The sequence below is a fragment of the Physella acuta genome, unplaced genomic scaffold, assembly GCF_028476545.2.
Source record: "Physella acuta isolate Inbredline_101_S28 unplaced genomic scaffold, ASM2847654v3 ptg000208l, whole genome shotgun sequence".
NCBI classification, from domain to species: Eukaryota; Metazoa; Mollusca; class Gastropoda; family Physidae; genus Physella; species Physella acuta.
The window spans coordinates 813,909-826,702 of NW_026731727.1; the positions used below are offsets into that span (position 1 = coordinate 813,909).

Here is a 12,794-nt window from a genome sequence, read left to right on the forward strand (position 1 = left end):
GGTAAACACAATGTTTTACTGTGGCAGAGTTAGGTAAACACAATGTTTTACTGTGGAAGTGTTACACAATGTTTTACTGTGGCAGTGTTAGGTAAACACAATGTTTTACTGTGGCAGTGTTAGGTAAACACAATGTTTTACTGTGGCAGTGTTAGGTAAACACAATGTTATACTGTGGCAGTGTTAGGTAAACACAATGTTATACTGTGGCAGTGTTAGGTAAACACAATGTTTTACTGTGGCAGTGTTAGGTAAACACAATGTTTTACAGTGGCAGTGTTAGGTAAACACAATGTTATACAGTGGCAGTGTTAGGTAAACACAATGTTTTACTGTGGCAGTGTTAGGTAAACACAATGTTTTACAGTGGCAGTGTTAGGTAAACACAATGTTATACAGTGGCAGGTAAACACAATGTTTTACTGTGGCAGTGTTAGGTAAACACAATGTTATACTGTGGCAGTGTTAGGTAAACAATGTTTTACAGTGGCAGTGTTAGGTAAACACAATGTTATACTGTGGCAGGTAAACACAATGTTTTACTGTGGAAGTGTTACACAATGTTTTACTGTGGCAGTGTTAGGTAAACACAATGTTTTACAGTGGCAGTGTTAGGTAAACACAATGTTTTACTGTGGCAGTGTTAGGTAAACACAATGTTATACTGTGGCAGTGTTAGGTAAACACAATGTTTTACTGTGGCAGTGTTAGGTAAACACAATGTTTTACAGTGGCAGTGTTAGGTAAACACAATGTTATACAGTGGCAGTGTTAGGTAAACACAATGTTATACAGTGGCAGAGTTAGGTAAACACAATGTTTTACTGTGGCAGTGTTAGGTAAACACAACGTTTTACAGTGGCAGTGTTAGGTAAACACAATGTTATACAGTGGCAGTGTTAGGTAAACACAATGTTTTACTGTGGCAGTGTTAGGTAAACACAATGTTTTACAGTGGCAGTGTTAGGTAAACACAATGTTATACTGTGGCAGGTAAACACAATGTTTTACTGTGGCAGTGTTAGGTAAACACAATGTTTTACTGTGGCAGTGTTAGGTAAACAATGTTTTACTGTGGCAGAGTTAGGTAAACACAATGTTTTACTGTGGCAGAGTTAGGTAAACACAATGTTTTACTGTGGCAGTGTTAGGTAAACACAATGTTATACAGTGGCAGAGTTAGGTAAACACAATGTTTTACAGTGGCAGTGTTAGGTAAACACAATGTTATACATTGGCAGAGTTAGGTAAACACAATGTTTTACTGTGGAAGTGTTACACAATGTTTTACAGTGGCAGTGTTAGGTAAACACAATGTTATACAGTGGCAGAGTTAGGTAAACACAATGTTTTACTGTGGCAGTGTTAGGTAAACACAATGTTTTACTGTGGAAGTGTTACACAATGTTTTACAGTGGCAGTGTTAGGTAAACACAATGTTATACAGTGGCAGAGTTAGGTAAACACAATGTTTTACTGTGGCAGTGTTAGGTAAACACAATGTTTTACTGTGGAAGTGTTACACAATGTTTTACAGTGGCAGTGTTAGGTAAACACAATGTTATACAGTGGCAGAGTTAGGTAAACACAATGTTTTACTGTGGCAGTGTTAGGTAAACAATGTTTTACTGTGGCAGAGTTAGGTAAACACAATGTTTTACTGTGGCAGAGTTAGGTAAACACAATGTTTTACAGTGGCAGTGTTAGGTAAACACACTGTTATACAGTGGCAGAGTTAGGTAAACACAATGTTTTACTGTGGCAGTGTTAGGTAAACACAATGTTTTACTGTGGAAGTGTTACACAATGTTTTACAGTGGCAGTGTTAGGTAAACACAATGTTATACAGTGGCAGAGTTAGGTAAACACAATGTTTTACTGTGGCAGTGTTAGGTAAACACAATGTTTTACAGTGGCAGTGTTAGGTAAACACAATGTTTTACTGTGGCAGTGTTAGGTAAACATGATGTTTGGTGTTGGATTAATACAATGTTTTACTACATCAGTGCCTGTATGTTGAAAATCTAGAATTATCTAGAGGTCAAGTATTATTTGTTAGTACATGCACTTGAGGCATTAGAAAGAGAAAACTAGTCAGAACAAATTGGTGATTCTAACCTTTTCTGGGTTGCTGATCTCAAACTTTTGGTTGAGCAAACACAGTGAGAGTAGAATGGTGACTGCACCTCTAATATTGCAGAGGCAAACTGTCATGATGCTTCTCCACGAAAGACAATTACCAGTGTACATCATCAAAGGGCTCAACATCAATATGACACAAACCCTAAAACATACAGACAACTGTGTACAACATCAATATGACACAAACCCTAAAACATACAGACAACTGTGTACAACATCAATATGACACAAACCCTAAAACATACAGACGTACAACATCAATATGACACAAACCCTAAAACATACAGACAACTGTGTACAACATCAATATGACACAAACCCTAAAACATACAGACGTACAACATCAATATGACACAAACCCTAAAACATACAGACAACTGTGTACAACATCAATATGACACAAACCATAAAACATACAGACGTACAACATCAATATGACACAAACCCTAAAACATACAGACAACTGTGTACAACATCAAGATGACACAAACCCTAAAACATACAGACAACTGTGTACAACATCAAGATGACACAAACCCTAAAACATACAGACAACTGTGTACAACATCTTTATTAATTTAATGAGTACTATAACATATAAATGTCAGGACATAGGTCAATGAGTACTATAACATATAAATGTCATCTCATAAGTCAATTAGTACTATAACATATAAATGTCAGGACATAGGTCAATGAGTACTATAACATATAAATGTCATCTCATAAGTCAATTAGTACTATAACATATAAATGTCAGGACATAGGTCAATTAGTCTTTAACTAGAGTGATGTGAGTAAAGGCTTACCTAACAAGGTTCAAGATAAAAAACACAATGACTATGTTAATGATGTCTGCCCATGTTACTTTAAACATCAAGCCTTGAGCTTGCAGACCACAGACCATGATCAAATTGGAGTTAAAAAATGTTGAGATCACATGAAGGAACCTCAACAGAAATAAAGAACAAGGTTCTGTGTTGTTTGACATGACTGCTGTTTGACATGACTGATTGTTTGACATGACTGTTTGACATGACTGATTGTTTGACATGACTGATTGTTTGACATGACTGTTGTTTGACATGACTGTTTGACATGACTGTTGTTTGACATGACTGTTTGACATGACTGATTGTTTGACATGACTGTTGTTTGACATGACTGTTGTTTGACATGACTGATTGTTTGACATGACTGTTGTTTGACATGACTGATTGTTTGACATGACTGATTGTTTGACATGACTGTTGTTTGACATGACTGATTGTTTGACATGACTGATTGTTTGACATGACTGATTGTTTGACATGACTGTTGTTTGACATGACTGTTGTTTGACATGACTGATTGTTTGACATGACTGTTGTTTGACATGACTGTTGTTTGACATGACTGATTGTTTGACATGACTGTTGTTTGACATGACTGATTGTTTGACATGACTGATTGTTTGACATGACTGTTGTTTGACATGACTGATTGTTTGACATGACTGATTGTTTGACATGACTGTTGTTTGACATGACTGTTGTTTGACATGACTGATTGTTTGACATGACTGTTGTTTGACATGACTGATTGTTTGACATGACTGATTGTTTGACATGACTGTTGTTTGACATGACTGATTGTTTGACATGACTGATTGTTTGACATGACTGATTGTTTGACATGACTGTTGTTTGACATGACTTGTTTGACATGACTGTTGTTTGACATGACTGTTGTTTGACATGACTGATTGTTTGACATGACTGTTGTTTGACATGACTGATTGTTTGACATGACTGTTGTTTGACATGCCTGATTGTTTGACATGACTGATTGTTTGACATGACTGTTGTTTGACATGACTGTTGTTTGACATGACTGATTGTTTGACATGACTGATTGTTTGACATGACTGATTGTTTGACATGACTGTTGTTTGACATGACTGATTGTTTGACATGACTGTTGTTTGACATGACTGATTGTTTGACATGACTGATTGTTTGACATGACTGTTGTTTGACATGACTGATTGTTTGACATGACTGTTGTTTGACATGACTGATTGTTTGACATGACTGTTGTTTGACATGACTGATTGTTTGACATGACTGATTGTTTGACATGACTGTTGTTTGACATGACTGATTGTTTGACATGACTGATTGTTTGACATGACTGATCTAACAAAAACAGCAATGAGCTGAGAGATGAAATTATAACAGACTTGACCCCTAAAGTTGACAGAGGAAACAATAACAGACTTGACCCCTAAAGTTGACAGAGGAAACAATAACAGACTTGACCCCTAAAGTTGACAGAGGAAACAATAACAGACTTGACTCAAGTCTTGACAGAGGAAACAATAACAGACTTGACCCCTAAAGTTGACAGAGGAAACAATAACAGACTTGACCCCTAAAGTTGACAGAGGTAACAATAACAGACTTGACCCCTAAAGTTGACAGAGGAAACAATAACAGATTTGACCCCTAAAGTTGACAGAGGAAACAATAACAGACTTGACCCCTAAAGTTGACAGAGGAAACAATAACAGACTTGACCCCTAAAGTTGACAGAGGTAACAATAACAGACTTGACCCCTAAAGTTGACAGAGGAAACAATAACAGATTTGACCCCTAAAGTTGACAGAGGAAACAATAACAGACTTGACCCCTAAAGTTAACAGAGGAAACAATAACAGACTTGACCCCTAAAGTTGACAGAGGAAACAATAACAGACTTGACCCCTAAAGTTGACAGAGGTAACAATAACAGACTTGACCCCTAAAGTTGACAGAGGAAACAACAGACTTGACCCCTAAAGTTGACAGAGGAAACAATTACAGACTTGACTCAAGTCTTGACAGAGGAAACAATAACAGACTTGACCCCTAAAGTTGACAGAGGAAACAATAACAGACTTGACCCCTAAAGTTGACAGGGGAAACAATAACAGACTTGACCCCTAAAGTTGACAGAGGAAACAATAACAGCCTTGACCCTTGTGTACAACAGTGTGCCACCTTGACAACTCACCTGGTGAGGAACTTCTCAGTGCCTTCCCCCAGTATTGATCTCTTGCCAGCTAGTGATATCCCCATGGTACATATGGCCAATATACCAGATATGTTCAGATATTGGGCTGCACTCACAACCAGAAGAATTCAAGTTTTATTTTATAGTAATTAGCTGCAATAAAACTTTATAAATATGAAAGCATGTCTGTCTGTTTGTCTTTAATGCATTACTAATTCAAGTTTTATTTTATAGTAATTAGCTGCAATAAAACTTTATAAATATGAAAGCATGTCTGTCTGTTTGTCTTTAATGCATTACTAAACCTTTACTCCGATTGTCATCAAACTTTGGGAAGTTGTTGGGAATACTCCTGGGGAGGTTTCTGCAGGGGAAAAAAACTAATTTTGAAGGGGTGGTGCACCAGCTGGGTGTAGTTAGGCACCCTGGGCTTTCACTTGAGTACTACTGAGCCTATATTCATTTTAAAGATTGTCATAGACTATGGATACAATGGGTAACTATGATCATTGACTAAATTGAATCAGGCATGTCTGCCGGTACCCCAGCAATCTAGTGACATGCAGCACCTAGGGCTCTTTGACACCTTTTTTTTGTTTTAAAGGACACCCTACAATAGGGCACACAACATCTGGTGATCCAACAGAACCAGGGGCCTCTGCAGTAGTGTAACCGGTGGCTCCCAAGAGCACCTTGCTATTACCTCACTATTACCAAGGGTGATTATTAACATACACTCAAGACTTTCATACAGCACGCCTTCAGCATATGGGTGGTAGTGTGGACAAACCTGCACCTCAACAACTATGTTCCAAGAAACATAGCGCCCACTTTGTTTACATTTAAATAACTCAAGTTTTGACAACAAGGTCACTGTCACACGTCTAAAAATATACAATAGGCAACACATTGAAATTGATGAAATGCACTTAAAATATTGTCCTAACATGCTTCAATCAAATGCAAACCCAAAAAAATCAAGGTAAATATTCACATCTAAGCAAAAATATCTGAACAAAAAATAAATTCTGCACACGAAATGTATTAGCATAGAATTAGAAATAAATTTTTTCTTTGTTTTTCTGTTAAAATATTGCACTACTTACCAAATATAAAACAAAAGTAGACAGAGGCAACAACTATGCAAATCTGATTTGCACAATCTTTGACGATTCTTCTTATCCAAAAGGCTACAAGTTTGGATGCAATCAACCCAAGGATTGGAGCAACAAGTAAACTCAATAAAAAACCTTCAATACAAAATATTGATACTGAATATCAAACAAGCTCAATCATCTTAGAATGCTTTATGCAGAATTATATTAGGTAAAGAAGACTTGGTCTTTTAGTCTATTATTTCTATGTTTTGTAATGCCATCATTCATGCATTAAATAATAATGTGCAGGATCAGATTTAATACCTGAGATAGCTGAACTGTCTTTAACTACATGAATGAGAATAGTATACTTGAAGATGATGATTGCTACACAGTTCCCAATCAGGGCTTCAAGTTCTAGAAACAGTTGAAGTTTGAAGGGGGAAGCTGAAATATCAAACAGAGAATCATTTCATATTTTACCTGCTAAACCATTTCAGTAACTCGTCAATTTACTGAACATTACAGTTCACTAAAAGGGTCAGCGAATCAGTTTGTCCCATAGTTCAGTGACTCGTCAATTTAGAGAATAAACTAGAAAGAAAATCAGTACTTACAAAGTCTTTTTAAGAAAGCCCGTCCCAATATTGGACCTGGCATGGTGACAACAGAGCAGAGAATAACTGCATGAGTCCAGTCCCAACCATAGTCAAACAATCTTGTGCTCACTATTCCAATAAAACCTAATGCTAAACCTGAAGTTCACAATAATTGGGGATTTTTTTAGTTCATTTATTTCACTTCATCACTCACATTTTTAAATGTTAATTCAAAGTTATTAATATTCTAACTGTGAATGAACTATTGGAAACGAGTAGAAAAATCATCGTACCAAAGTTAAGTAAAACTAAGACAGTAATTTGTATGCAAGAAATTTTCAATGTCTCTTGGTTGATAAAAAATGCTGTCTCAAACATGATAATTGGCACAATAATCTCCATACAAACAACAGGGTTCAATGTCCCAATTGTTTTCAGTCCTGTGTACTTGCTGGATTCCAACATAGAACCTGTCAAGTAGTGCAAGATTATTACAAATGTTCTTCATTGAAATTAATCAAATGAATTAAACTGTAAAGTAGGGGTCAGCGTGCTTTGGTCGGTAAAGCTCAGGGTTGCTGAACAAAAAAGTCCTGAGTTCCATCCCAGGGGCAGATGAGGCTGGGACAGCAACCCACTTGGAGAGACAATTGCAAAATAAAAAACAACTGCTGCCTTGTAGTTTGTTCTTTGATGGAAGCAAATCCAGAAAGAAAAGCTGGCTGAAGTCAGAGTCAACTATCTATTTGGCACACAACAGGTTGACATGTAACACTTAATTGTGATGGAGGAAATCCCTTCCATTATTACAATTAAGAAGACACTGTAAAGTTTTGATCATTAATTCAACCCTAAAATTTCAATGTTAAGTTTTGATAATTTATTCAGGCATAGTCATAGTTACAATGTAAGTTTTGATCATTTATTCAGGCATACAGTTACAATGTAAGTTTTGATCAGGGATTCAGGCCTACAATTACACTATGAAGTTTTGATTAGACAAATGTGGCTTTCAGTGTATCTTGAAAACTAGATTACAATAATACATTGTATTCCACTCAGTAGGCCTACAGTAAATAACACCAAAATAAGTAACTTTAACTAAAGTGACTAATGGCTTACCTGCAATAAATCCAAAGAGAAACAGAATAAAACTGTGGGGAAATGGAATGGTGATCTGCAGCACTAAAATTCTAAGCAAGGCTGATCAAATTCAAAGATAAAGTGAGCACATAATTAACATTAAATAACTTCTAAAAAGATAGGTAAAATAGTAATAGGTATCACGGGTATGTAAACAGTAATTCAATAAAGTAACTCATAAAGTGATTGATGAAGCAATCTATTTTAGAATTATAGATTTAGTCAATCTAGTTGTATAGTCATTCATATACCTCAATAATATTATTAGCCTATAGTATAGTATAGGTTATTAATTATTAATATAGATCTATAGGACTATAGGATTCTATAGTTACTAGGTAACTAGTAACTTAACTACTTAACTAGATCTATTAATAATTAGACCAGCCAGAGTCTAGACTCTCTAGATTAGAGTAGCACCCATTAGAATGATTAGATTCAATTAGATTCTAAGCTAAATAATCATATTAATAATTAGATTAATAGATCTATAGTCTAAAGTCTAAACTAAGTCTAGAAGTCTAGAATAGTTTTGGATCCTAAATGACATCTGTTAAAAGTTTTAAAAAGTAATCTACAGAGGCGTAGCAACCCTTCCCGGCGCCCGGGTACAAACTTTCCAAGCTTTCAATTTGGCGCCCCTCCCCCCCCCTCATATATATTTGTTTTTATATTTATAATGCAAAACTGCAGTTAAAATGAGCTTCTTTTTTCAACCGATTTTAGCCCCCCCTAGGGTTGGGCCCGGGGACATATGTTTTATGTACCCCCCTGCCCCCCCCCCTTCACTACGCCTCTGCTGATCTATCACAGAGTGATAGATAAATTATTAAATATTTTAGTCTTTCTTTACTGACTTTGGTAATCTATCGTTTTGGGTACGTAAAATCGCCCGCGACTAGTAATGTGAAAAACAGGTGACTCCTTAAATTTTAATAATTATTTCACATTTTGAGGAGGATTTATGTTTTAAAAAATACAAAAATGTTTCTTTGTTTCATTTATGTACCTGTTTTTAAACAATTGAATTAAAACTTTTCAGTAATAAATGAAGACTAGCGATGTTTCCAACAGATGCAACCATGCTCATTTACTATAGCAGCCATCTTGTTTAAGTTTTATTTTTATAGCGGATATAGCGCGAGACAGGGGGAAGCCACTCTATTTTACAAATGGCTGCTGTTTATATAGCAAATCTTGCTCGCAGACACTGCTGTTTAAAGTTAATTTCTGGCATATATTGATATATTTAGCCATTGATTTAGGTTTATTATTCATTTATCTATAATATTTGACACAAATATATCACAATATACTTCTACTAAAGCCTTGACAATGAGGTAACTTTTTCGTACATTAATAGCCGCGGGCGATTTTACGTACCCAAAACGATAGATTACCACCAAGTCTACCAGGCTACCTGAAACAAATAAGACCAAAAAACTTATTAAAATAAGTTCCAAGTAATCAGGATCATGCATTTTAAAATTAGATCTAGATTCTAGATCTATCTCTAGATCTAGCACGGGTGGATTTAGATCTAGACTAGAAATCTACATTCAACTATCTCACGTCAATAACTGATCAAGAGCAAGCGTTTATCATCAGACGTCAACTCTTTACAAGAGAAGTTCAGATTCGTCAAGAAAAGTTTCCCTGCAAGGCCATAATACAAACAAAAAACATTTCAAACAAGAGTACACAAAATAGATCTAATCTAGATCTAGATCAAAAACAATTTTTTAAAACTTTATAATAACTAGACTAGATCTAACAATATTTTAACAGCACCGAAAGTAAGAACAAAAAAGTTGCCTTATTTGATAAGGGGGTCGTCCATAAATGAAGTCACGCTTTTTTTGAAGATTTTTACCTCCCCCCTCCCCTCCGTCACACATCGTCACAAAAAGCCAGACCCCCCCCCCCCATGAAATGACGTCACACCTCAGCCCAGTGGCGTAGCGAGGTCGGGTGTCACCCGGTGCGGCACTTAATGGTGTCACTCCCCAGAGGCGTAGCGACCCTTCCCGGGGACACACTTTCAAATTTTCGATTTGCACCCCTCCCCTCAAACTTTCGATTTGCACCCCCCCCCCCTCAAACTTTCGACTTGCACCCCCCTCAAACTTTTGATTTGCACCACCACCCCCCCCCTCAAGTTTTTCTCTATATATTTTGCTATTTTTGCCTTGGTGTCACCCCCCCCCCCCCAAATGGTGTCACCCGGTGCGGTCCGCACCCCCCCCCCCCCCACTCAAAATTGCATTTGATTTTATTTTTTTTTAAATTGATATTTTTCCAAAATCTTGTCTGAACTCTGTCAAAATAGAGTATTTTAATCAATTCCTATTACAATTACAGCCCCCCCCCCCCCCCCCCGAAAAGATGACTGGAAGAAACTCATGATATTTTTTATCTACTCCTTTTCCTCATTCCATGTGGATTTCATAACAGCACTTGTCTGCTTGTGTCATTAACCGTAGGTCTATTTTCTGCGGAGGTGCCCTATCACGTGTTTCTTCAAGACTTTTTTCTCCGGGGTGGGGGGGGGGAGAGACACTGTTAAAAGTATATATTTTCTATATAAATTTCATTTCGTTCGGGGGGGTAGACTTTCTTTGGGGGGCGAAAAGACGCCTGAAAGAAACACTGGTCCTATCCAAACCGTTTTTTACTTTCTCGTATACGAAGTACAGAGGAAGCATTGTAATCGTGCAAAAAAAAAAATCTCGACGTTTTACACCTCCCTGAGTCGGAAAAACATAGTTTTGCAATTTTGACTGTTTGTGTGTATGTGTGCGTGTATGTGTGTGTGTGTGTATGTGTGTCTGTGAAGGCGATAACTTGAGTACTGTTACAGCTAGGTTGATGAAATTTCATATGTATTATATCAGGGATCTCCAAACTTTTCAGCCCGAGGGCCGCATTAACAATCAAATATCAGTTCGGGGGCCAGAGTTTCTTCAAGACATCTCTTCGGGGTGGCAGCGCCCCCCTCCCCCCCTCTTTAGAACATGTACCGTCCCCCTCCCCCCCCCCCCCTTAACAAAATATAATTTATATAGGAATATATACAAATTTCAAGAGTCGTCTCCCCCTCCCCCGGAGGAAAAAGTCTGAAAGAAACCGTCCCCCTCCCCCCCTTAACAAAATATAATTTATATAGGAATATATACAAATTTCAAGTGTCGTCTCCCCTTCCCCCGGAGGAAAAAGTCTGAAAGAAACACTGTCGGTGGCCAAAATCACACTCGAGGTCCAAGTTTGCTCTCAAAATGTTCTTCGCGTATTTCAATCTTGAAAATATTTGTTCACACAGGTATCTTGTTCCAAAATTTGAAAGGTGCTTTGATGCAAAAGTTTTGATATTAGGAAAATCTTCCTTTGGTAAAAAATTATCAAAACCCACCCGCCCTTCTTTGAACGCGTCTCTAATGACCTCCAGCTGCAGTTCACCTTTGCAACTGGCCACATTTGCTTCAAACGGGTTCTGAAACAGTTTCACTTTTTTCTGCCTTTGAATCCAAGTCAAAAAAACGCTACTGAAACTGCAGCTTGAAGTCTTTCATGATCTCATATGCAAATGACGTAGGGAACTCAGTGGTTGCTTCAGCCTAAAGACCTTGCACTACTGAGAGTGCGTAAGTTGTTGGATTGTACTTGTTCCAAAAAGATGACAAGTTTGTATCTGAAAGCCTTTCGGTGGGTGCATAGATCAGAAACTAGATTTCACTCTGTTGCCGTTTTAGATTCAGAAAATTTAAATGACTAGTTATGTCTGCAGCAAAGGCCAATTTCTATACCCACTCTTTATCAGACAGTAAGTACATCAGCTTGTGGCTTGCCTTTACGTTCAAGGAAGTCAACATAACTTTCTTAACTTAAATACTCTGCTCAGAAAAATATCTCGCAAATTAGCCATCTTACTGCTGTGAAATATGGATTCTGTGTTTCTATTTTTTAACATGTCTTTGAACTATCTATGTTCTCTCCAGTAACAGTGCCATACATTCTATGTAGGGAAGCCAGCTCTTGTGTCATGTTTATGTCTTCATCCACACCTCTAATGAACATAAGCAGTTGAGATGTGGAACAGCTGTCCAGCAACTGATCCATTACCATTAAAAAATTGCAAAACTTGCTTGCATTTTCGCTATTTGAGTCACGATGTTTTCACTGATGTCTGCAACATGGCGGGCAATGGTATTTGCACCCAAAGCTACATTTTCAAATTGTTTTGAATTTTCTGGGCATAATTTCTCAGCCACCTCTAACAAACATTTATTCCGCGGGCCGGATGAGAGGACCTCGCGGGCCGCATCTGGCCCGCGGGCCGTAGTTTGGAGACCCCTGTATTATATCAAATGTGTAGTTCTGTATCAACTTTTCAGCAATTTCCGGTAACCGGAAGTGAAACTTATTCTACTTTCAATTTTTCAAAAGCCTATAATTTGAGTACTGTTTCTGATAGATGAATGAAATTTCACATGTAAGTAAAAGATCTAATTTTCTGTCTTCTTTCAAATTTTGAGTAATTTCCGTTGACTAGAGGTAGTAATTTACGCTATTCCCGATTTCGCAAAAAAAACGAATATGAATTTAGAAAGTACTATTATACAGATATTGTTTGTCATTCACGTGGTGCGCAATTCTTTTTACTACGAGATTTTATTCTATTTTTAAAAGTGTAAGAAATAAAAAAAAAATTGATTAAAAATCATGTCTATATTCCAAGTTGCCTTCTCCCGTAGTGTTATATAAGAATATTCGAGAAAGCTT

At 37.1% G+C, this 12,794-nt stretch overlaps 1 protein-coding gene across 5 annotated transcripts in view; it reads right to left on the reverse strand.

The window, feature by feature from the left end:
- The window catches only part of LOC131937370 (sodium/hydrogen exchanger 10), a 63,010-nt gene extending 53,369 nt beyond the window's left edge, over window positions 1-9,641 (reverse strand). For 4 of the 5 annotated variants that reach the window (XM_059294748.1, XM_059294747.1, XM_059294745.1 and 1 more), the window contains exons 1-9: window positions 9,436-9,532; window positions 7,995-8,075; window positions 7,166-7,342; window positions 6,891-7,028; window positions 6,598-6,720; window positions 6,283-6,426; window positions 5,177-5,282; window positions 2,952-3,092; window positions 2,119-2,284 (exon numbers count right to left, since the gene is read on the reverse strand). In XM_059294748.1, the coding sequence (XP_059150731.1) occupies window positions 2,119-2,284; window positions 2,952-3,092; window positions 5,177-5,282; window positions 6,283-6,426; window positions 6,598-6,720; window positions 6,891-7,028; window positions 7,166-7,342; window positions 7,995-8,075; window positions 9,436-9,496 (1,137 nt within the window). In that variant the 5' untranslated portion in view covers window positions 9,497-9,532. Of the gene's footprint in view, window positions 1-2,118; window positions 2,285-2,951; window positions 3,093-5,176; window positions 5,283-6,282; window positions 6,427-6,597; window positions 6,721-6,890; window positions 7,029-7,165; window positions 7,343-7,994; window positions 8,076-9,435; window positions 9,533-9,587 lie in introns of those variants that run through there. The other variant, XM_059294746.1, reaches the window with a different exon arrangement.
- Between the last annotated feature and the right edge of the window lie 3,153 nt (window positions 9,642-12,794).